Genomic DNA, 26,397 nt, shown 5'->3' with positions numbered 1-26,397 from the left:
AGCATGGAGTGACTGGATTAGCACCCTCTGAGCTGCAGCACCAGCTCCAAAAGCAGCCATAGAGAAGCCACTGACAACAACAATGCACATATACAGTGCTCTTGGAGCTGAAGGGAAATGGAAAGGGAGTTTTGTGTGTGTGTGTGTTGTGTGTGTAAAAGAGCTGATAGAAAGGCAAAGCACAAACACCCCTTAAACTGACTCATCAGAAGCAACTCCAGAGCCAGCCAGGCTCCCTCACCAAAACACCCTGAAAACCACCTGGTGTGACACACCTGCAAAGTTTAAACCCAAACCAAAGCAAACTCTCACTTTCTTCATGGAAACAAATCTGAAAAATAATAAAGTTAGAATGCATTCGGCACCGTTCCACAATCACTGTTAAAGCAAAAACTTCTCTCTCACCTTAAAACACCTGACATTCTTATAAAAACAAAGCACAACTTCAAGCCCTTCTCATCCATTTCAGTCCCATAAATTTGAGTACAAACCGCTTAGCAATTATTTTATGGAGAGAGCAGTACAAAGTGTCCCACAGCTACTGGGTGCTGAGCAGCCTCAGCTGGGATGCACAACACTGCACAGTCCTGCAGAACCAACAGTTGTTCTGGAGAGATCCAGACAAAGGAAATTAAAACAAGAGGAAGGATCCTGAGCCTCATCCCCAGCCTGACAATGACCACAGCAGCAAATAAAAATCCCCCAGCACAGCCATGCCTTGCACAGCAGTGGGCTCTTGCCTTTGAGTCAGCATCCACCTCCTCGTCTTCCTGCAGATTTATGACTTTCTGGAATTACTCAAGCAAGAGTTCAAATCAACAGGACCTTTCCTTGATCCAACAAGGTAAATCTCTTCACCTGAACTGCTGTCAAAGGTTAAAATGTTCCCGAAGCTCGCTGTGGCCGCCAGGGTTGGGGTTAGGGAGCAGGCAGCTGTAAACGGGTTCCCAGTTGTGCCTCAACCCAGTTTCTGCCTCTGTCCAACCTGCTTGTGCTCAAGACACATGTCAAGATCCCCTCGGGTTTAAGACAGTCACTCTGGTTCTCCTCGCTGTTGTAACCTCTACAAAGCCTGGGGGCAGGTTCACCCTGTACTTGCCAATGTCTCTGCATGCACCGACTCCTCCTCAGCTGGCTCCCAGGGGAGCACAAAACACTGCTGATGGGACCAAAACCTTACTAACATTCCAGGCAAAAGACTTAAAAAACATCCAATTATTCCCAACACTGTCTGCACCTTCTCAAATAATTTCTGGCTGACAGTGGGCTGGAAGGATAAATTGCCTTTCCAGCTTCAGCAGCTTCTGTCTCCTTTGACATCTAGCACCAACTTCACATCCTGAGGGGACGCTTAGGCTCTGCCTTTTGTACACAAGCATTAGCAGACAGCTAATGACATGAGCCTTTCTCTCTTTATCTAAGGATAAAGACTAAGGCCATCAAGACGTGGGTAGAGGAGGGAAAGGAGTGGGCTGCAGAGGTGTTTGCACTGGGTGAAATTCCCAAGAGCCCCATGACAAGGTGTCACAAAAGGGATCTTACACAAAGCATCGTCCTCACCAGTTCACTGATACATTCCAGCAGCTCTTGGAAACAGGGACTGGGATTCTTGGCAGGGTGGGAGGAAAAGGGAAAGGGAGAGGAGAAAGGAGTTTTTCTGGTGAGCATGTTTTCTTTCCACCCGCCAGGCCCCTAGGTCCCCTGCTGCCAAAGCACTCAGAATAAAACATTAATTCAATACCACACATTTAATTACACATTATTTGAAAGTGAATTTATTTAACAGAGGAAAATAGTCTTCAGAGAGCATCTGCCTCCCTCAGACTCATGCATCTGCCGAGAGCGGGGCTTGGAGAGGAGATAGGAGGTATAATGGTTTGTTTTACATCAGCAGCTATTGCTGTTCAGTTCATCCCTTCAAAAGGGGAGATTTTAAGGAGATAGAGTTGTGTTTTGCAGGAACTTACCGGCTGATTTGATTTTCCAGCTAGTTTTCACTTGATTGGAAAGTGCTGCTGCAGACAGATACCACTTGTCTTTCTGCTTTACTATTTTTCCAAGGGAAAGGAAGGATTACTGGTGGAGGGTTGGAGGGGGATTGGCTGCCCCTCGAGGGACAACGTGATAGTCAGATTTCAGGCTTAAGGCTTTAACAACATGGTAATCAGACACTTAACAGCATCCTATTGCCGAGATGGATAATCACAAGAAAGTGGGAAGTGACCGGGTCTCAGCAGCAGCCTCGCAGCTTGGAGTGTATCTCCCAGCAGGAACACAGAGGCTTACCTCCCACCCCCGAGTCGCAGGGGCTCAGGGCTATGGACTGCCCCAGCCTGGGAGCTGACTGCCTGCTCCAGCGGGGCCAGGAGCCCGGCAGAACCTGCTTTCAGCAGCGGCGAGCCTCACATTTCCCCAGCCAGTGCTCCACCGCAGAGATGGGAGCAGACTCCAGCGCCTGGTGCAGGAAGCAGCCCCTCCATGGCTGAGCTGCTGCAGGGCCAGAAATGAGTTCCTGGGTCCTTTGTAGGAAGGAGTTTGGTCGCAGTGAGCTCAGCCCCAGCTTTTGCCTTTGCTGTCCTCTGGCACCCCTGCAGTGTCCCAGCAGGAGGATGCCGCACAGGGCTGGGTTAACTGGCTTGTGCCACATGAGCCTTTCTCCCAACCTCATCCCTGCACTGGCTCTTCCTCACGCTCCTTCATTTGGGAGCAGCACTGAAAATCTCCCTCATCCTTGCGACAGTCTCGATTAGACTGCAATCCCCCTCAACCCAAGCAGACACAAAGTGTGCCAGGCACCACCACTGCTCCCTCCAACAGGTACCAGCAGAGCTCAGCCCAGGCAGTGTTGACCCCCACAGCAGGATGTGTCTCCGACCAACAGACATCCCATGGTCAATCACTGCCCTCTTTGGCCTCACGAGCCAGATCCTGCTGCTGTTATCCCCATCCCAGCCATCAACCTCAGTGCCATGCTGCAGCCTGCTTGCACACCCACGCAAATATTGCAGCACAGGGTTCAGGTCACAGCATTAAGCTTTTCCTTGTAATTTTGAGTATTTAGGGGGTTTTGATACTACTGTTTCAGTGTCGTTCAGTCACTGCCCTGATTCACAGTTTGAAGGATCGAGCCTGCAACATCATTGCTAAAAAACCCCAGATATATTGAATATGTTCTGGAAAATACGTGACTATACAAGGGTGGCACTAAAGAAAGAGGTATGGTTTGGAAGGGGTTCAGATGCTGTACTAAAACTGTGATCCCCATTGCAAAGTCCAGAGTAAGAACTGGCCCCAAAGTTAGGTGCAAAGTGGAGAAGTATTTTTAGACAAAGTGCAGTTTCCTCCAGATGTGGAAGTGCATAAAGACTTTCAGAAAAATCTGTTGGGAAAGAATTCCTGGACCACCTCAAAGCAGAAAATTTGGTGAAAGGGCCTCATGTTCTGCATTTTCCAGCCAGAGCTCCAGGCAGGTTGGAAGTGCTTCTGATTGTTGCCATCCTCATCATCATCAAAAAGGAAAAGGACAATTTGGAAAAAAAACAGAGCATCATCCACTTTTCTTTTTCCTTTTTTTTTTTTCCTGTGGACTCCAGGTAGTAACATCATTTCTTGCCCCATGCCCACTTATTTTCACACTAACTTTGCTTGCTGGTCATTAAACTAGTGGCTAATGCAGCCAAACCCATGGAATAAGAAAATTCCAGAAGGGAGGCCACATGGAACAAAAACATGAGGTGTTGAAAGACAGATCTCAGGCTCAAGTTATGATTTCGTTAGAAAGTCTCTCTCTAATTTGCCCAATTTCCATCTCTCTCCTTCCTACCCACTTCCTCGGCTCCCTTTCTCACAGGACTGACACAGGAGGTGTTCTTATGTCTATGGCTTGATGAGGTGTTCCCTCAGATTCATGTTTTCCCAACACCCCAAATGGACCTTGCTCTTTGTTCCTGCCTGAGGTTTCCTTGGCTTTCTCCCTGCTTGTTCTGTCTGCACATCCCTCTTTCCATCTCGCCAACTCCTCCTGCAGAAGGAAACCCCTGAAGGAGGAGTAATGTGAGACAGCTCTGCCTGCTGGGCTCTAAAATTACTGTGGTTTGGGTGATTTAGGCTATTGTTAAGAGGCAGCAAATTATGCAGAGAGGGATAAAGAGGAGGAGGATCACACAAAGAAATTACTAATCTGATGGGGAGAGCAGCTGGTCCTCATTTAACCCTCCAGGTCTGTGCATGATTGTGCTCCTTTGGCCTGTGCCTGAGTCACAACTAGGAACGAATTTTGTGCTGGTGCTCCTTGAGGCTGCACACCAAGAGAAATCCACTTTTCCTCCAAGGTTCCCCTCCTTGTAGAAAAAAAAAAAAAGCAGGGGGGTAACAGCAGGGCAGGGCTAGATGAGAAAAAAGGAGCCCAGCAGCACCCTGGGTCCATCCTGCAGAAGAGGATCCTTAAAAGGCAGCGACTCAGCCGTGCATTAACTCCAGAGCTGTTCCACGGTGGGATCCAACTTGTTTCCGAGGCACTGTCCAGCCAGCACCACCTTCCTCTCCTTGGCAGAAACAAACCTCTTTGAGGAGTGACAGGTGAAGCAGAAAGAGCTCTCCTTGGGTTAGGCTTTGAAAATCCCTCATCACCAGGAGGTCAGCACTGTTTCAGGAACCCCATGTTCTTGTTAGAGCATCCTTCCCTGATGGCACTGCTTCACTGCATCCCTGCTGCCTCCTGCCCTCATTGTGGTTATAAGTGAGAATCCATCTTGGGTTTTTGTCTCTGGCACTCCCAGCATGGGGAGAACACGGGGTGATAAAACAATCTATATCTGTCCGTTTGTCTGTCTGTCATCCTTCAGCAACATCTCACACCGTTATGAGCCAGATGGTTGGGGTGAATTTTCACAAAATCCAGCACAAATTTCAGTGCGTGCAAGAGGGGGGAAAAAAGAATCCTGCAGTTTTCTCCTGTGGCCAAGCATCAGTGTCTGCACCAGAGGAAATATACCCAGTTAATTCTTCTCAAAGGCCCTGGTGAGACTTAAGAAAACATTCTGCAGTGCTGGTAGCCTCAGAAGACATGATTAATTGCAGATGGTGAAAAGGTGCATGTTCAGCTTTAACTGAACTCTGAAGACTGGATGATTGTTGAGTTGGTATTCAAGGCACATGGGGAAGGCAACCTATGAGGATCTTCAGCTACAAAACCAAGATATTATGTATATATACTTTTTATATTTTATATAGGGCTTAACAGCTTAAATTTAAATGTGTGTTCTGAAGTTTTACAGCAAGAACACACTGCTAGTGGAAAGGACCAAAATCAGCAAGATTCCTGAGGAAGGTGGGAAAGGGTAATATTGTTTTGCAATTACCTGAGGATGCAGAGGCATAAAAAGAACCTCCCAGAGCTGGCAACAGTGGTTTGTAGATGAATATATGTGAGTGATGCTGCAGAGCACTGAGACAGCTAAAATGGTGGAAAGATATTCAATACTTTGAGCTGTTTCTCCTCACATGAGACCTGCCTAGGACAGGTCTCATTTAATCCAAAAATACCTTGAACAAGACAATAGAAGTTGTTTTCCTGAACTGCCTTAATTGGAGGGCCAGCATCAGATATTGGGATGGTAACATGGCAAAATGAGAGGCCAGTGTGCACTAATCCAATCCATCAATCTCCCTACAAATCCTGTTTCCTTATTGCAGTCTGAGTTTGGAAAGTGACCCCAAATTCAGCTTGTATTGAAAAGGTCACCTTGAAGTCTTTTCTTTATCAATCAGAGTTTAAATCAAGTCTCTTAACCTTTTCCCAGGGCAGAGATTTTTCAAGCAGGTAGTAGGAAAACCCACCCAGATCAATATCTGAGTGCATATGAGCACCCAGAGTTCAAAACTTCACTCAGACCTCTTGCATTTACACAGCAAGGCTGCAATTCTCCTGCAAACAGAGCTCACATCAAGTCATCTGAAGTCTCCAGACTAGAAACTGGAATTGTAGAGAGTGAAGGAAAAAAAAAAAAAAAAAAGAAGGAATGAATAATTACCGAGCAGTTAAAAATCACATCTTCATTTCTGGAAGGGGTTCAACAAACAAAAAATTCCTATGCTGCCCAGTTTGCTTCATTTATCCTTTCTTAATGGATAGTGCTGCTTCTCTGTGGCATAAATTGCAGTTTCTTTCTCTCTGCTTCTCTTCTCTCTCTAGGGATTCCTCTCTCAAACACATCCCAAATCAGGAGAGGCTCTGGGTGTGTTTGGGACCTTGGCCATAGTCATCACAGGTGAAAAATCCTTCAGTTCATGATGCTACAGCAGGACTCTGGTTCCTGCCTTCAGCATTTTCTTCCAGATCATTAGCAGACATCAAGAAAAACACAGGTGATTAAGAGTGACTTCCAGGACACATCACTTTCAACCTCTTTCCAATTAGAAACACTTTTAGCAACAACTCTTTTCTGTCTCTTGCTCTTAGGGCAGATTTCTACACAGGCTCTTGTTTTGTCAATGCATTTGTCAATGCTTTTACCCCTGGTCATTAATTTCAGATGCTGGTCCTTGTCACATACTTGTGGAACATCTCAGTGTGCTGTATCCACTGAATTTCCCTCAGACCTCCCACTACTTCAAACCATGTCACTTTGGCCTTCACAGAGCGTTGTTTTCCAGGTGTTCTCCCACAACATCCTTTAAAGTTTAAGCAGATTCCCAAGAATTTCCCAGAGCAAACACACTGCTCTGTTTCCTGTCCCCATCATATCCACCACTTTCCAACTCTCATCCATCTGCCCAATTTTAAACAGGCAAATTAAAATGTCAGCAAAGAGCTTGGCAAGTGGTGTGCATGCCCTCAGGATGCTCTCCATCTGTAGAGGATTCTCACCTGGTCCTGTGCCCTTGAACAGCTGCTCACTGACATGAACTCTTCATCTCCATAAAGCTGGATGCAATTTTGGCAGATGAAAATTATTTAATAATCCTTCTCTCCTCTTATCACTGATTCGGGCTGGCTTTTCTTCTGTCATCAGTGTAAGTTCTCCATATATCACTCTCAAGATAAACACTTTTTCCTCCATACCCTCTGAACCAGCTCACTGTTTTCCTCAAAACCCCAAACCCCTCCTTGATGTGAGGCCAGTTTTGTTGTCTCTGAGACGCTTACGTGCAAAAGGACTTTCCTGCCTGAAATCCACCCTCAGCATCTGTATGGCTGCTGCTTCCCATCCCTTTGTTTCCTCCTGCATTCTTCTTCCTCCCCTCTCCTTTCATTGTGATACTTCAGCAGTGCCCCGTTATGGTCTCAGTCTCTTGCTTAGCCAGCCTGGTGTGTGTCAGTCCCGTCATCCTGCCTTTTATTATCTCTATTTTTACTAGAATGAATGTTTAGGGCAGCCTTCCCAACTGTGTCTGAAAGACCTTCATTAAAGCCTGGCCAGCTTTCTTCCACTCATTTTGCATTCCCTGTAAGCCTGGTCTCCAAAAGGCCACTGGTTTTGTGTGGCTGCCCTTTCTGCAGACCCTCCTCAGCACTTCAACTCTGCAGGGAAAATAATCACTTCAATTTCAAGTGTATTTATTATGGTTGCTCAATTTCCTTTAATCTGTCATTTCTCCTTCTCCTCCCCCCACGATTGCTTTCTTTTCATTGAGCTGTGAGTGCACTGAGGAGGCTTTTACCTCTGACCCTCACTGCCTGCTCCAGCCCCATCCCTGCACTGGCTCATGCTGGGCACCTTGTGTACTGATTATTGCTCATTACCGTGTGGCTTAATGAATGTGCCGAGCCCTTTGCAAACAAATGCATGTGTCACAGACAGCAGCTCCCACTGCTGACCCCGCGGGACTAATTGAGGCAGAGAAGACAACAATTTCAGGCACAAATTGCCTGTGCCATCAGCAGTGAGAAGGAAAGAAAGACCGAGAAACTCTCCCAGGCCTTTCTGAGAGAAGGAAACCTTAATGACAGAGTGCCCATGTCTGCCTGAGTCTTGTAAAACAACATATTTCTGGGCAGGGAGAACAATGTTTTTTATGTAGGGGATGCATGTCCCTCCAGTGACAAGGCTGAGCGCAAAACCACAAGCATCCCTTCAGAGCTGGAGCTGTAACAGCCAGAGAAGCCCCAGCTGACATGAAAACCATCAACGTTCCTGCCCGTATGTTAAGCTGTGTGAGCACGCACACCTCCCGAGGTTTAATTGGTGTATTAATGTATTAAAGCACTGACACAAACAAACAGGGACTGCTTTCATAAGCTACAAAATCCTTGAGTACATTGTAATTAGCTGGGCTTGTTAAACCACTTAATAAGCAATAGATAGCACGTGTCTGATGCCCCTGCATCTTGGCTCAGAGGGAAAGACAGGCAATTGCTTAAATATGAAATGTGTTCAGTTCTTAGGTGAATCCTAAGAACTGTTCCCCTGGCACAGGGAACTTCTGCCCAGGGCAAACACAGCTGAGACCAACGCCAGGGTCACTCGCTGCAGCCCCCACTCCTCTCCTTGTGTCCTGCTCCCACCAGGCAGCTCCCAGGCTGTGTCCAGGTGGGAAGGGCTGGCACTGGGAACCAGCAAGTCATCACCAGGATTCATGTTGTGATCACCCTTTTCCTATTCCCTGAAGAGGCCCAGGAAAGGGGAAAAGTCAGCAGGGACACAGCCAAACCAGGAAAGACAACAGTAGAGTTACCCAGCATCCCTGAATGCAAATGGGTAGGCAGTGCTTTAATTTTATCCCAGATCCCAGCTTACTCCCACAGTGCTAGCACCCGTCCATGTGCCCCTGTGCAGTCCAGCTGGCTATCCAGCTCCAAATTTAACTTTCCCCAGCACATCACCACGCACAACCGCAGCTTTCCGAGAGCGGGCAGAGAAGCTCCCTTAAACACCGCCTCCACCCAAGTCCACCACAGGGATTTGCAGCTCTGCAGCTATTCCTAGATCCCAACTGGATTCTTCTTTTCATCTTTGTTCTGCCTCCTATTCTAGTGCTGAACCCCAGGCCTGCTGCCTTGGAGCTTCCTCCAAATGCTGCATTCATTCATTTTTAAAGGTGACCTTCCAACTTTAAAGGAAGTTAGCAAGACTCGCTGTCTTCATTTGCCCACTCCTTCTTTTCAACCTGCTCTTTATTATGAATTAAAAAGGGGCCTGAAAGGTTTTCTCTATTAAAAAATAAAAGCTTTAGAAAGAGCACATGTTTCCAAATCATTTCTCTCCCAGTTTTTGCAGCAGATGTCTTGCATGTCACGGTGTTTGCTTGCTGCAAACTCTCAGCTGCCAGCCCTGATGCTCTGATTTGGCCACCTACCTGACCTTGTGGGGTGCTTGTCACCCCCACCACTGGTCACCCTCTCCCTTGTTCTGCCACTGCTGTTTGGCAAAGCGGTGCCCTGAAATGTTCTGGGTGAAAAACAACTTCTGAGTGAGCAGAGTTGGAACCAGGGTTGTTTTTAACTTGGACCATACCAGACACCTAGGCTAGACTGTGGCCTCATAAGCTCTTGTGCTGGCACAAAAGAAGGGCAAAAAATAAATGAAGTTCTCTTTATTTCACCTTACTGCCAAAAGTGCATTTTACAAGCCCTGGGGCTGTATAGCAATGGAAAGGGGAGGTGTCTCCAGCCCTGAGCAATAAGATTACTCTTGCCAATGAATTGGTGACAGTAATTAAAAAGGAAATAGCAAAGCAACATGAGAGTTTCGTGCTGCTGTGGTACAACATTTTCCAATTAATCAGGACAAGCAGAACACTAATTTTTACTGTAATGAAACTGATAAAGGAAAGAAAACCACGATCTTATAAAGTGAAAGCTCAACTTCCAACTCTTCCTCTTAGATTACAGGATCAAACAAACAACAACAGCAAAGCACAAAGAAAATAAACCAACCAGGCCTTCTTCCTCCCTTTCCACTCTTTTGGCTGTGAGTTCTGCTGCTATCCAGACAGGTTGTGTTGACTACTTCTTTTTGGCAAGAGGTCAGGACATCACAAATCACTGTCATACAGCCACACTCTGGGTTTAATCATTGGCATTTGCTTCCATCCAAGAAACTATAGACATTTTCTGAGCTAAGGACATCTGCCTGCCAGGCACGAGGCTCACACCCACAAACTCATTTCACGCTGACCACCAAGTGACCACAAGCGAGCAGGAGCCCTTATTCACAGCTGGCTTGTGCCATACCGAGCCTGGAAGTGCTTGGGTCAATCAGAAAACACCCAGCCTCTCTTCCCAAACCATTCCATAATCTCCACCTGCCGCTGTTTGCCAGACCAAGTGTTAATCCTTAAACCCTGCTTGATACCATAGCATCCCTAGGACTCTTTCCTTCCAAGCCAGCATGTCCATGCTTTCCCTGACAGCCCCGCTGTGCTCTCACACGCTCACTAGGACATACACTTTAGCTCTTCAAAAGCCAACCATCAAGCTGCACAGCAAGGGAAGCAGCTGATTATGCTCTTCCTACAATTATCTACTGAAAGTAGGTGAGTAGTTCAGATTTTTAGGAGAAAAAGAGGGCTTCCCAAAGCAAAAGCAAGATTTCAAGGAGGTAGTGCCAGGTCAAGTTTGAGTACAATACATAATGGAAAGCTCCTCGCTTCGTTTCACAGTCTCAGCCTTCCCTTGTCTCTGATGCTCAGTTTTATCTTTGGGCTATAAATGATTCATGGAGCCTTAAAATATATATAATCTATATCTCCTAGAACAAAGAGTCTTCTTTTCAGGGGGTTTTGAGGGAGCAGGGAGCAGCATGTGTGCTGCCTGCACTCAGGCTTGGATGTCCCTTGGGAAAGGACCCTTGTGGTTCCCTGCTTCTTCCCGAACTCAAGCAGCTGCTCTGAGCTTGCAGCTGAGCTCTGTGAGAGACCCCAGGTCAGTCTCTAGGATGCAGGGATGTGCTGCTGGGGGTTTCCAGACCTGCTGTCTGGAATCACACCCAGCTCAGAGGCAGGCTATTCTCATCCATCGCTGGCAGACCCAGTGCATGGACACCATCAGTGCACTGTGGAGGATTTAAATCATTTATGCAGAATTGCAGATGGGGAAGCTGCAGCAAAAACTTACCTCCATGTCACAGCCTAATCACCGCAAGGCTTTACCATCCCAACCTCCAATCCTCTGCCTTGGGCTGTGGATCACATTTAATGAATGTGTTTCTTCCCTTGGAAATCCAACACCACCTTTCCGTCATGAATATTTGATTCCTACTACACGTACAAACACAAACATACACAACCCCCTGCATCATGATCAGCGAGCATCTACTTACTTCTCCAGACAAGGATACCACTTTGGACAACTCCAAGGATGTTATGCCAGTGGCATTTCCTTTCCAACCGAAGAGATGACCATCGTCTGGTTTCTTGTTTAGGAACCTAAGCATGGGGCTGGGTAAGATCTGGTGAAATCTCCAACCAGTGTGGACCTGTTCTTACTCAGAAGGGAGCACAGGGAAACGAGAGGTGGAGACATCTCAGACAGGGAGGGCTTGGAGTCCTCTGTGCCTCATGTCCAGCAAGCTATGGGATGCCTCCCTCCCTGTGCTGGCCACCAGCAGCCCGGGTGGATGGCAAACTGAGCATCACAGTGCTATAAATTAAATTCATCCAAATAGATTCCTGTGCAGCCCTTCGATTCCAGTGGCCCTTTTGGATCAAAGAGCCAGGTTTCAGTCTGTGCTGTATCTACAGCTCATGATCACCACGTTTCCTTGCTCTTTGGAGTCTTAGATGTCTTGTTTAAAAGGGACATTGTCAATCCTTACCTATTTGGGCGTACATGCCAATATCTTTTATGCTCAAGAGTCTTCTTTGTTTTCTAAGGATGACTCTGTCTTTTTGGTGAGAGATATTCACCTTCCCTTGTGAGACTGCCATTGATATCATTCTGCCCTTTTTTTTTTTTTTGAGGTTCATGCCAGCACCGCTGAATCCAGAGGAGGAAATTTGGCACAACATGAGATGCTTCACACATTACAGCCATGCAGAGAAGCTTAAGGACCTACAGAGAACGTTACCCAACTCCCAAGAGTCCCCTCTGAGGTTAACAGGATTAAACTGAGCTCAGTCTAGTCACAGGATGATACTTCCATCCAAGATACACTGTCAGGGATTTTGTCACCTTCTTCTGAAGCCATGGCTATAAGATCTTCTGTTGGGATTGAGTGGCAAGCATGTCAGATGGCTGCAAAAAAGGCGTTCTCTCTGTGTTGGATGCACTGCTGGCCCTGGGCAGGAGGGTTAAGGCACACCACAGCCTTTTTTTGCTGATTGCTAATGAAAATGAGAGACTGGCACTATCATCAAGTAGCCACCCTTGCAGTTCTGTGCTCTCAAGTTTTCTAAAGGAGTCAGCAGCTATGCCAAACACCTCCCACAGCTCTGCCATACCTGCTGGCATCCCGGCTGCATCCTCCCGTCGCCAGACCTGACCCGAGTGGTCAAACAGGAGCAGCTGTGGGTGTAACCCCGGTCTCCAGCAGCACTTGGCTCTTGTGGTTTTCCACTCCCACACAGCACCAAATCTGCAGCATTTCCAGCCAGAAGAGCCCCTGCTTTCTCCTGAGCAGGGACTGACAGTTTCCCACTGATACTGCCTAGTGCAGTCAGTTATCATTGATGCATTTAGAGCAGATCCATCAAAATAATTCCTGCTGGAGGTCTGAATCCAGCACATTACACACAAGAACTCCCTAGAAGGAGAAAAATGACACTTACCTGTCTTTAAGTGAGGCCCTTCTCAGTCGCCTGCAACGTCTGTGCGTGGTGAGATGTGGTGGCTTTGGGGGACTCGTACCTCTGGAGTTGTTCCAGCAGTGCTGAGCATGTGACTGGAGCTTAAACACTTAAACTTCCAAACCCTCTGGGACTACCCAATAAACAAACATGTCTCAGGAAACACAAAGCAAACCTGCAGCCACCTTCAGGAGCCTCCAGGGGGCTGGACCAGGCACTATCAGGGAAGAAGTGACCATGCACAACTGCTCCTATCATCCCCAAATATTGCCTGACACTGATACAGCAAACCCAAAATGCTCTGTTGATCCAGAATCTCTCTACAATTGCCAGGCAACAAGGCCTCACGAGGTAACCTGAGCAGAGGTATGACTCTTTAGCCTGGCAAGACAAGCTCACGTGTTTGAGATGTTTGAAATGTGCATGAGCATGATGTCACCGTACATGATTGAGAGTGGCACCAGGGACTGAATCCTGGCAGGACCAGGCCTTGAATGCACCTTGCAAGACCAGGAGCTCCTTCTCTCTTGTAACAGATGTTGCCATGTACTCCACCACCTCACCAGCCTAGTCCATCCCTCCCCTCCCTCCCTCTCCCAATTATCTTAATAAACAACCTGGGTGCATCTCTGACTCACTTAAGATAATGATGACCTGGCCACAACCAGTTTATTCAGACATCTTGGCAGTTTACCGAGCCTAATGCAAGTCCAGTCTGGCTCTCCCTGCCTCCTCATGAATGAGCCTGACCTCCAGCAGTGGCTGCTCTGCCATCAGTGGATGCAAACCCACACACAGGTCAGACACAGGCTGCTCCCAGAACTCAGACTGGAGCCAGGAAAGCTGCTTTCTCTGAAAACAAGCTCTTAACTGTTCCAAAGGCCTAGGCAATGACAGCTTTTGTTGTCTGCAGAAAGACCTGTTGGGATGGTACTAATCCCAACATATGAAAAAGAAACATGGGGTTAGGGACAACCCCAAATAACAGATGATTGAAGGGCATCTCTGCATGTTACATTTCTGACTGCCAGTCTGAAACATTCACTCACCCAACCTGAGAGCAAAACTAGCACCTATCACACAACATGAATATTTGAAGCAAAACCTTGGAGGAAAAATGCCAAATACTCTGAATAATAAACACATGCTTACAGAAAGTCAACTTCTCTGCAGGAATCAGGCACAGATCACAAATGAGTCACTAACAGCAGAGTAAATCATTTAACCAGCACTTAGAACAAATCCCTCCACTTTGTATAGAACAACCAAAATTTATTCCTGCTGATTAGTCAGCAGTTACACTCACAAGTTCAAAATAATACCAAAATTCAAATGTAGTTGTCTTGCAGTTGCACTCTGCTTTACTGCTGGAGAAACTATCATCTTCTCTTTGTGAAGGAATCCTCCTGCAGTTATTTACTGGTCTGTGGGTTGGGATTTATTCTAGCTCTGTGGCATCAGACCACATGCTGGCACCACCAAGGAGCCTGCCTGTCATAAGGAAAGTAATGGGGACAGCATTGGAGAAACCACAAAAGATACAGACAAAGCAAAATGCACCACAGCAGCTGAAGATACATCGTCACTTCACCAGGTAAAGCACCTTTTCCAGCTGTGAGTGGGCAGGTCTCCTATCAAACTACACCCACACCTTCAGAGCTGCTCTATGCACTTTCCCACAGTTTGTTAAATTTTCTTTCAACTTGGGCTCTGCAGGCACTGGTAAATACATGGTTAATAATGACTCCTTGACTAATTGCACAAACAACAGAAGCGCTTCCAAATGTTAAGGAAAAAAAAGAAATCACTCAGCATTGATTTCTTGTGTGCTCTCTTGCTGCTGCTCCTCCAAACCTGTGGTTTTTAGCTTTACTACTGTGTCTAGGCCTCTTTATCCTCTGCTAATGCCAGGCTTAACCCTGAGGATCTGCAGCTTGTTCTGGGTACAAATCAGAGCAGAGCAGTGATGCACTGCTGCAGTTTGCTGAATCAGCAGAAGCAGCTTCCTCTGACTCCCCACAGCTCCCAGGAATTCCCTGGACAGCAGGACACAGATACAGGGAAAGAACAAAGACCTGGTGGTAGAAAAAAAAACACCAAACCACCACCTTCAAAACAAGCTCAAGCCTCTTGGGAGAGAAGGTGTGACTCCTCAAAAGCACATCTAAATGAACAAAAGAGCAGCAAAGAACGTCAGTATTCGATGCAATGTGGGTAAGCAGCTGTGGAGACTCAATATACCCTGATCACGACCTACAGCATCCCACACACCAGACACTGCCCTGCAGCAAGTCTGAGCCCAAGGTCCCACACACTGATTCCACCCTGGAGCGAGCTACAATGCCAGAAACACACTGTGCCCATCGTGCTGCCTCCAAGCAGGAACTAAAAGAAACACGACTGCATCTTTTTAAAGTCCAAGTACAATGAGCCGAAACTTTGTTCCTCTGCTTATTCACACACAGGCTCCACACTCAATAAGACCTGAGGAGGCAGGGTTGTGATGTTCAGGAGGAGCAGATCATTCCTGCTAGAGGTCCACTACTTGCACCCTATGAAACCAGCGTCCCAAGCTCCTTCAGCAACAACTCCATCATCAGCCCAAGAGTCATTTGAAGCCAGAGTGGGGAGGGTGAGCAGCACAGCATTATCAATTCATGGTCCAGCTGTCATGAAGAGCATGGAGCCTTCACATGGGTACATCAGGCAACAGAGACAACCAAGAAGCAAGAACAAGAAGAAGCAAGTGCCCAAGCCCTCTGCAATGCCTGCCAGAGCCCGTAGTTAAACCAGCTGCTTTTGAACTGACAGCATCAAAAATATTGTAGGAACTCATACGTAAGGAGTCAGTTGCCCTGAAACACAAAGCCAAGTGAACCAAGGCTGACCATACCAGCCACCTGAGTAATTGGCTAATCAAGCACTGTTTGCAATGTTTCTGGGCTGTGAAACCTGATAACAGACCCTGCAGTAGTGGGGAAGAAAAGACAGAGCTTCCAAACCCCATGCTTGTTTCCCACACCTCAGAAAGGAAAAGGAAACAGGGATGGAATCCAGTGCAGCTCAGCTGCTCATCCCTTGTGTAAGGTTATGTCAGGAGACAACCATTTGTCTCAGGCACTGCAGACATTCCTGGGAAGGTAAAGGTCTCAGGCATCACCTAATCCTGTGAACCACAGCAGCCCATCACTCCTGGAGACACACTCATTAGAAGGGAAGGTCATACAGAAATTCACCCACAGCATCATTTTGAGACATTTGCTTGAAAGTCATGTCAGGAAGTTACAGGAACAGAAGGATGCTGGAAAACATGTTTTTAATTTGCTCATCAAAACTCTCACCAGGTTTTCTATGAGGGTTGCAGCACCATCCACCAATATGTGCTCAAACACACCCCCGACCTCATGTCCACAGTCACCTGCAGATTGGCACAGCAGCTTTTAGTTACATCAGTGACATCTCCTGTTAATAATTCTAAGACACAACCACTAAGACACACCCTCATGACAAGTCCCACACGCTGCAGAATGGTTCCTCTCTCCTCCTGGAGCATCCAACCACCCGGACATGAACTGCTGATGAGGAACCTGAGTACAGCACTCATTTGTACCCCACTCCCTCTACACCAAATAAGTCCTTGACAGCTTAGCACAAGGTTAATTGTTGCTGAGGAGGGGACAACAATCTAACACCCAACACGTGATCAATTTGCACAGCCAAGCAAGGAGACCTGAAGCAACAGCACACCCTGAAACACTGCAGCCAGAACAATCTTTTACTGTCAAGCTCCCTGTGAGATAAGGCTTCTAATAAAACTTTTTCCACTAACGATAGAAACTTGTCTTGGCAAATCCTGACACAATCTCCTGCAGTACCAGCTTGTCCCTGAGAATATGACCATTTTATGCTACAAAAACCAACAAGTTGTCAACTGCGATCATTAGCAGCTAAGCTCTCAGGCAAGAAAACATCGTTGTGCCTGATGAGAGTGACAGAAACAAGAGCTCCACCTGGGCAGTGTTCCCATCATAACTGTAAATCCCACCCTCCACACCCACCAGAGAAGGAAACAAACCCAACTCCCCACACATGGACCATCTCACGAAGAAGTAGACTATAGGACATGTCATTCTGAACATTTATTTATTTTGTCTTCAAAGAAGAGGCCTGGTGCAGCTGTTTCGTTAGAAAATAAAGTGTTTATTAAGAAACTAGACATTGAACACCCCTATAGTCTCTGTGAAAAGGGACCGTCCCATTTCCCATTAGCACAGGATGATAGTTATGGCAAGATAAGAATGCTCAAAGATGGAGGAATCTCATTGACAGAAAATGAGGTAATGATTTACAATAATTAAAAATAAAATAAAATTTTAAAAAGAAACATCCTTAGACTTGCTACTTAAAGCCACCAATCGCAAACAGCCACGACTGGCTTTCGTTCTCAGCAGTGAGGAACCAGAGACTTTAATTGGTGTTAAACAAATTGAGACATCGATCACAGTGGGGAGAACTGCTTTTAATTATGTTGTACGGTCCGGAGGATTTCTTCTAAGCAGAGATGGACCTGAGCTGCAAAATTCAACCCTTCCTCTGCTAGGGTGTTTGGATATAGGCTTCTGGTCCAGGCCCACAGATGCATCTCTACGACTGATACACACAGTTGAGAGCAGAGTCCCCTGAACAGTGCTAGGGAGAGGAGACAGTTCAGACGGACAAGACATCCCCAGGTCAGGTGGGCGACTCCCAGGAGATGGGGAAATTCAGTTCAGACAAGCACCCAGTGATTCACACGCTCGGCGAAGCTCCTCCTCACTCTGTGAATCTGCAGAATTGAGGTGTCAATGGCACATGGCCGCGGGTCCTCTCTGGCAGTGCACCTCTGGCATTTCCAGCTCCGATGCGGGCAGGAAACGTTGTTGGGAGATTTGGTCATGGTTTCTGAAGCCATCCAACCTGAGCCAGGTCTCCTCGCACTAACGCAGGTGCCCCCCTAAGGCATGTCCGTTAACTTAAAGCACTCTGCCACCATCTCTCCAGTACTCTTCTATTGCACTTTACCTTTTTATGCCAACGAACCGGGAGAAGAAGCAAGAGAATGGAATATTCCCAGGGATATCCCTATGGGACAGCTGATAATAAAACCTCCCGGCAATCTCCAGGGTGGTTCATGCAGATCACCTGTAAAGGCAGGATGAAGCAGAACATCCATTCTGAGGCTTCTGCCCAGTTCTGGTGGAGAGGGACCGTGACTCTTTCCAGTGGCAGTGACCCTTGAGGGCTGGTGATTTAGAGACACCCCTGATGTGATAAGGTCATCTCGGGCCACCAAGAAGGCAAGCAAAGCTGAGTGGCTGGTGAGCAAGCTCCTGGTCCAATATTCCTCTCAAAAGGATCTGGCCACACCTGAAGCTATTGGAATATTTTTTGTCCTCTAGAGAAAATCTGCTTTGCTTATAGGTTATCACAGATATGTATGAGCAAATCTGTATTTCTCATACACGTGACATCCAGAGAGTCCAAGGAAAGCCCTGCAAGTTGCCACGAGGGCAGCTGGCTTCTCTTGAGGACAGGATGAAAGGGTTTACTTTTCCATCTGAGAGGCTTTGGATGAAGTAAGACAAAAGTGGGATAGGAGATGGGGAGAGAATACAAATATCGGCCGGAACAGGATCGATACTCCTGTTTTTGCCAGAGAAGCAACAGAATACTTTTTTTTTCCTCTCCTTCAGTCAGCCAGCCTTGAGCTGATGGTTCTGGGTACGCGACTGGGTTACAATCAATCTCTAGTGGGGTGGGAATACAGAGGAGAGCTAAAGGGGGCTGGAAAAGGCCCAGCAATGGGACCTGCGTGCGTCTGATATGCTTTTCCACTTTGCTTACTGCTCTAGTCCTGGCAAGGACACAGACCCTCCTGCGCTATGGATTCTCCATCCATGCGGGAAGTCCAGGCAACTCCTCAGATAAAGCTCATCATTTAAGCAGCAGGGAGAGACCAGAGTACGACAACGATATAGTCAGATCCAACGAGCCGCTCTAACACACACAGACAGACAAACAAAAGAAGCCTCCTAGAACATGTGCACTTCAAAGATAACCACACTCTCTTCCTGTCAGAGAAGTAAGATACTTTTTTTTTTCTTTCCATCCTCATTCCTTCCAATATTATTTTCTGTGCAAGAACTGGGAGCAGGGCTGCCTTTGTTCTTACCAAAAGTCTTCATTCTGCTTTAGTTTCTTCCAGGCTCCCCGCCTCGGCTCGCTCTGGGAGACCTCCCATGGCGGTGCCACGTAAGAGGTGATGGCAGCATTCACTGGGTGTTGCGAAGACACAAGCTTACAAGGAAAACTCCAAGCAGGGAGGACATGACTAAAGATGTCAGTTTGGTTGGCTTGGTTGGTTTTTTTTTGTTTTGTTTTGTGTTTTATTTTAAAGCAAAAGTACAATTATTTACTGTGTTATTAGGATGACTCCTTTCAACTGGGTTTTAATTCTCTTTATTTGCTCTCATTGCTGCTGTTGTGCCTTGCAGGAATATTTAACGAACACAGCGACCATTGGAGGAAAAGAACAACCCTGTTATCTGGTGACAGAAAACCACAGTTTCAGTTGGCTTTAACGTGTGTACAGGCAGGGCTGTAGAGTCCTATTAGGAGGAGACCTCAATCCATACAGACCACGCTTACTGCTTCCCACCATTTTGAGGGCACAGCCTATAAACTTGACATCAGAACAGGGACTTTTAAGGAGTTTTTAAAAGCCATGACGTCCTTTGCTGAAATAAACACTGACATCCTCAACATAAATGCCTTGGTTAAGAGGTTTGGAATGTCCAGGGAGGCTTATTGGATTCAACATAATTTCTCTGAAACCTAAAGGGGGAAAAAAAACAGAAAAAAGAAAAAAGCAAAATAAAGTAAACGAAAAAACAAAAAAGAGCAAAACTAGAAAAAAAGAGAGAGATATCGACACACATGTAATTATATAAAAAAGAACCAAATGAATAACTAGCAAACGGCTGCCATTAAATTAAAGCCAAAATGTCCTCTCCAGGCAGGGCTACCTCACTCTGTCTTTCCATAAAGAACAGGCAATCATTTCATGTGGAGCGTGCAGGCACAAGTGCTCTGAGGACAAGGGGCATGCAAGAGGTCTGGACAGACAACTGGGAACAACTCTTTTCTAGAGGTTCCCACTAAGTCCAAATTCCTACCTAGTCCATCTTTTCCCTAGGCAGACAGCAAGGAATAGGGAGACTCCTTTCTGTGTCTACTTTTCTCTCATGATTTATCTCATCTGGCATAACATTCCTGAAATCAAAAAGTACCATTGCAAGGCTGGGGAGACCTGACTCTCATAACCCCACAGACCTTTCTTCATCCCCGCTGTCCCATCTACACCAAACCCTGCATGCTGGAGGCATCTTCTCCTCACACAACCCCACCTCTCTAAGGGTGATCTGAAGGTTTAGGATTTGCCAGAAACACTGTCCAGAGGAAAAAGAAAAATAAAGGGAGCAGAGATCATAGGCACGCTCCTTCCTTCAGTCCAACAGACTTGCTGGGCATATATAATGTTTTAAAGGGCTGTATCAGATATCTCTTCAGAATGTCCCTGCCTTGGGATGCTCCAGACAGCAAAATTCACTTTTTTGCCACGACCAAGACGTGCATGGCAGGATCTTGGGCATTGCTGTCACCTATCCCAAGTTCTTATGGGTCTAAAGGGTTTTTCCAAGAAAATTGTTGGGATGTCTTGGCTACATAACTGCTCTAAGATCTGGAAAATCCTCCTGCACCTCATACAGTCACAGGATCCTGACCAAATCAGCTAAGTTAACTCAAGTCTGGCATCACTAGGGCAGCATGGGGCAGCTCGGATGCCATTAAGAATTGATCTCAGTAGGAGGAGTGCTTTTTAATAGGTTAGGAAATTTTCTCACACCAAATCTATGCCAGCCAGAAGATTTTTCCTCTCCTATTTCTTCTTTCTATTTTGTCTTTTACATCTATTTATATTTCTCCACTGCACTATCTTACTCCATGTGCACACCAAACACATTCTTCCTTTGACGGACCTGAGGATGCAGACAAAAGCTGTTTGTTTGGTTTGGAACTGTTTAAACTTGTTTGGGGGAAGCAATCTGTTATTCTCAGTGGCCCTTAAAGGCCAATCCACATGGGAGAGTAAGCCAGGCTCAGCTCCGGTTCATGTGCCATAAACAAGATTCATAGGCAAATTCCAAGCGTTGAAATATCATTAGTAGTGAGAAAGAGCCCAGCTCAACTCTCATGGTTTAAAGTGATCAGAGTCACCGGGACACAAATAAACACGGCATCCCTGAACGTCACTATTTATCATGTTTTGTTTTTCACCATATAAATATATTTTATGGTCGCCAAAGGATAGCTGGGAAAGTCTATCCTCACCAACACCCAGTATCTCCAAGGAGAGCTCCTGCCTGCTTTATTTTCTTTGCGTTCCTTAGCTCTGCTAAATTAAGGCAATTTCACTTCTGCCGGACCACATCCAACAGACCTAAAAACCCACTGGGGATACACAGCCCCAGTGAAGGGACATGTGAAAGATCAGCAAGACTTAAGGCTGGGGACACCAAGGGCTTTGCTCTCTGTCACCAGTGCTGTGCTGTGAATCCCAGCTGCAGGGATCTCCAGTGACAGCAGAACGGGGCTGCAGTGGGGGTGACCCCAGCACTGACACAGAGGGGCTGCCGAGGGACGACGAGGAGCGTGGCAGGAGGACAGCCCACGTTTCTGGAGCTGAAGGGCTGAACACACATCCCGCTGGCTTGGGAAAGCAATGAAGCACCGGTCCTTTTTGGCATCCTCTCCTTCTGATTTATCAAAGTCCCCAAAGAATCTGAAAAAAAACATGCTTCTCTCCTGGCTGGTTTTCTGTTTCTTCCTCCCTGCTGTTTCCCATATTGTACTGCTACCTTTAACCCCGTTCTCTTGTATGGAGCAGAAACCAACAAGGCTCTTGCTAGGTTTATGTCTTCGCTGACAGATGTGAGATGGATGATGCTCACAGAGATGTCCAGGGTTAAAATGGGTGAATTTCAACAGGTTCAGAGTTTGGATGCTGCTATGACAAATGTCATCTACTGTCACAGCTATTAACTTCTGAAAAACTGGCCTGGAAATGTCTTTAAAAATGTGGGGGCTTTTCTTTACTTTTTTTTTTGCTTTCTTTTCCAAAGGAAAAAAAAAGGAGAAATAGGAGTGTTCAACTTCCAAGAAGGAGTTGGGGAAATTTTAAAAACAATAACTTTTTGTGGAGTTTCACATTTGTCAATGCCATCTGGAAAATGGGAGGAAAAATATTATTTTTGACATTGGTTGTAGATTTGTAGGGAAACTCCAACATGCAAGACCAAAAATAGTAAGGAGGTCAAAATCCCCACCCTGTAGATTGAAATCAAAACCATCTCCAAAGACCTACAAAATTGGGAAGGGGAAGGGTCTGACATACTAGACTTTTTGCTTCTCCCAGTTCTAGTGATATCACTTTTTAAATTAAAACATAATACTGTCTCTACTAATAGTCATAGCATGGTAGTGGAATAAATGTATGGAGAGTGTTGGAGAACAGGGAAGGAGGAATGAGCTCGTATTTTCTGTGCAGCTCTAACAGCTTGAGATGGAGGGAGCAGATGGGGCATTTCTCTAAGCAGGCTGGATGGATGTGGCAATGAAAGGACAAGAAAATTGAAAGCAACCAAACCATGCAATCAGTTTTTGTCCTCAACCCCGGCCATCCACTTAGTCCTCCAGAGCTGTCTTGTGTTTCCCAACACCCTGGCTAGTGGGTTTTGGCCACTCTGCCCCATGCCCGTACCAATCCAGCCTATGGACAGTGCCCTGCCAGGAACACACTTCCTCCACTGAGAGAGCAAGACTAAGGAGAAAAAACAAGATAATTTCAGCTTTCCTTCCCTGTTTGCCTTCTGGCAAAATTGTCACTACTCAGATCAAGCAGGCTTTGGAGACCTGAGGCTGCTCCACATCACCTGAGAGGAGCAGCAGGGATTGTGACATGGGGAGGCGAGGGAATGACGCAGAAAATGATGCACTACTCCTCACAGTACCCCTATCTGCCACAGCGGGAGGGGTGCAGACCTGTTCCGAAACACAGGGGTGGAAACTGCTTCTGAAACAGCAATATAAACTGCTGTGGGAACGGATGAGAAAAGCAACGGGATGCCACATAACGCCTGGCAAAAATGGGTTAAACAAAAATAGCAAATTAAGGGCAACAAGCTGGCCAAACATAACTCTGCTATCCATGCAGCTCACATTAGGCAACGGAGCTTTGAGCTCTCTTCTGTGTTACAGCAGAATTTATGATAGAAAGGAAAAGCAGTAGGAGACTCCAACAACTGTGTACATTTTATCTTTCTCTATGCACAGATATGAAGCATGAATAGCATCAAAGAAAGCATGAAAACCATCAAGCCTGGCCCACACCCTGAGCAAAGGAAATAGCCATCCCTCTAGTCGAATCAGCACTGCTGTGTCTATATCTGAGGGGGAAGCAACACAACAACCCGGGTTTCCTGTCATGGATGGGTTCATCTGCCAGGCTAGGAAACAAAACCTTCTTTTTTTCCTTCTCCTCACAGCATGTAACAGGGTGAGATGCAACCCAGCCGAAGGCCTCGCTTGCCACAACAAAGCAGGTCATGGAACCTCAGCAGAAACACACTGTGAGGTTCTCTCTGATGCTCTCAGCTGCAGATAAGCACATCATCTCCTCTACTATGTAAGGAAAAGTCAAAGAGCCCAGACCTCCTCTCATTTACACCAGTACAACAACAGTGTGGATCACAATGGAGAACCGCAAGAAAATTCAGTCCACAGATGAATTTCACACTGATAACACAGACCTCAAGAAGATCTTCAAGTAGATAGCACCCCTTCTTAGATTAGAAAGGCTCTGAGAGCTACAGAGAATACTTATAATTATTTGTTTTCATGGAAACAGGGTCCTTATTCCCCTCCACAGCAGCTCACCTTGTATCTGTTTTCATTTTCCATGGTTAAACCTCTGTCATAAGAGTCTCCCACTTTAATCAATGAGATTTGACGTCACAGGAAGCCTCTTGGGAATGTGCTAGATGGAGCTCTAGCTACAGCTTGTACCATCTTCTTGTGCTTGTCAACAGCCCAAAATTGCAAGCAGAGGATCACAGCATTGCAAGTGTTTTTGAGGGCAGAGAAAGGAAGAGATGGGCCGAGAGCAAGAGAAAAGCGGAAGCAGATGGATCCAGAAGATCCCATTTCCACATAAATTTCTCTAATGTTTGGCTAGAGCAGAGGAAGGGGTAGGAGAATTCTGCAGGCACTCAACCACCAAACAGCTTTTCCTTGAGAAAAGGGCAGCGTTCACAGCTTTCCACGGGGTGAACTCTTGAAGACTTTGTAAGATTCATTAAACCTTTGGTCGGAGGAATTCCAGTAACCGTCATGTTTCCACTGCTGCCACCACTAACGTAGGCCGTGTCCATATTAGCCAGGATCACAAGTTTGTTTTCTCTGGAACTCTTTCATGGATGGAGTAGTTCCAAGGTACTAAATGATGTAGCCTGATAGCTCAGGAGGCAGAGCTCCAAGATTCCCCACCGATCCCCCTTAGGAAAAGCCCCGAAGTAAGAAAGCACTTAACAGGGTATAAAATGAAAAATAAGAAGGAAAAAAAAAATCTATTTAATACCAAGGATGACAAGAAAAAAAAAAAAAGGCTATTTTCAGGTCTGAGATGGCCTGTGATTTGAGCCAAAGCTACCGTCTTGTCCAGAGGCACAGCCAGTGCTTTTTTTCCAGCCTGCACGGAGGTGCAGCTATTTAAAGCCACTCAGAGGCCCACTGCATGATGGAAAGCAGCCAGATCAGTTGGGCCTCATCGGTTTTGTTTTTGTTAGATTGAAGCCAGAGTATGTGAAATGACTTGTAAGAGGACCAGGGAAGGGGGAAATGCTGGGCACCCAGCAGTCTCACCCATGACACACAGAGCTTAGTCTCTGCTTCATTTAAGTGGTACTGGGTCACAGAGAAGGTCCCTGAGCAAGTAGAATGGCTCTTTTGTCCACTGAAATACCCACAGCCATGCAAAGACACGTGGCAAAACTCTTGGGAGTTATAGGTCAGCCATGAGAACAAGCTGCAGGAGAGCGTTTGCAAACTTGGTGGTAGCTGACATCGTGGGCATTATCCAGCTGCTGCCCTGCCTCTGCTTGTGCTTGCACTGACACATCCAGGAGCCTTCTCCTCTACCGTTCTCATCGCTGGGAGGAAAAAATCCCTGTCTCCCTGCCTCCACAAGTCCCCAGTTCTCAGCACCGTGCACTCTTGCTGCCTCTGCACTCCACAAAGCCTAAGGGACCCAGCATGAAAGATCCCATCCTAGCAAGTAATACATCATTTTCATCACTTTGGTTTTCAAATACATTCTTTTGTCAATTTTTAATTTTTTTTCTCAAGTCAGGCCTCGGAGTGCTGCCAATTTAAGCACCATGCACAATGCTGCAAGAGCGTCTTTTTCCCACTTTACCTGACAGGTATCCATGTCCCTGGGACACTGCCTCTGTTCCCCATCTGCTTCAGATAGCAATAGTTACCCTAAGCATTTTACAGAGTTATTGAAACCATTGACTAATGTGCCCAGAAATGAATATCCACTGGGAAAGAATCTGGTTGGGCTCGTGTTCCTTAATTGTTGATTAATTCCAATTATGGTACAGCTGATCCACCAGTACCACAGATCACCACATCAAAGAGCCAACCAGCAAAGGAAGCCCCTGAGTAAGAACAGCAGCAGCTCTGTTTCAAACTTCTTTTCAGCTGGAAAGTGCTTCATAAACATTAATTTCTTATGCCTCTCTCATTCCCTGGGGAGGAAGGAGCTGTTATATTTATTACACAGGCAGCAAAACGGTGGCACAAAGCAGGACCACGTTTTCTCCAAGGTCTCCAAAGGAACCAATGACAGTGCTGAACATCCAACAGGGAATAACCCCAGCTCCAAGACTCCCATCCTCTGCAGGAGCTCTGGGCTCTAGAAGGGGACAGAAGTGCTTAGTAAAGCCAGAGGGCTGGGATATGACAACAGACACCAAGAAGAGGCACAGATGGTGGATAGGATTGCACACAACTGCTGCAGCCTGCAGCTGGGACCTTCCTAGCCCAGGCAGTGCCAGGGATGTTCTCCTGCTCTTCAGAGGATGGGAGGAGCTGATCAAGGCCCAGAATAAATCCTTGCTTGTTCAAGTTTCTTTGCCATCTGCTCCAGCAACACCTTATGTCATCTAGAAAGGCCAGAGTTGCCCTCCAGGAAGCCCAGGAGCTGTACAAGCCTGAGAGTCTGAAGTGTCAGGAAGAACATCCTGTGGGAAAACACGATTTTGTGGAGTTTACAAACCGAGGATGGAAACTGAGGAGCGCAGGAGATCTCAGCAGGCAAGGAGGCACCGAGCACTACAGAGGAGTTGTAAATGGGAACAGGAAGAGCTGAGGGCTAAAACACAGCAAGAGCAGCAGGGAGTTTTGAGGAACAAGGTTTTGTTGATTTTTTTTTTAAGCTGTTTGGAGGCTGCGTTGTCTGGAATTATTGTTCTTCATCTGTGTCTCTCCAGTGCTCCTACTCTGCTGATT

At 46.5% G+C, this 26,397-nt stretch overlaps 1 protein-coding gene across 5 annotated transcripts in view; it reads right to left on the bottom strand.

Moving 5' to 3' along the window:
- Window positions 1-26,397, bottom strand: part of NTRK3 (neurotrophic receptor tyrosine kinase 3) — a gene marked incomplete at both ends in the record, with an annotated part of 204,589 nt that overhangs the window by 46,380 nt on the left and 131,812 nt on the right. The window contains one exon of one of the 5 annotated variants that reach the window (XM_082290365.1): window positions 19,382-19,599. The exons of the other annotated variants lie outside the window; for them this stretch is intronic. Coding sequence (XP_082146491.1) covers window positions 19,481-19,599 — 119 coding nt within the window. Of the gene's footprint in view, window positions 1-19,381; window positions 19,600-26,397 lie in introns of those variants that run through there. 5 annotated transcript variants of the gene reach the window in all.

The sequence above is a fragment of the Coloeus monedula genome (genome assembly GCF_965178545.1).
Source record: "Coloeus monedula genome assembly, chromosome: 14".
In the NCBI taxonomy this organism is placed as follows: Eukaryota; Metazoa; Chordata; class Aves; order Passeriformes; family Corvidae; genus Coloeus; species Coloeus monedula.
This window is presented reverse-complemented; position numbering and strand designations above follow the sequence as displayed.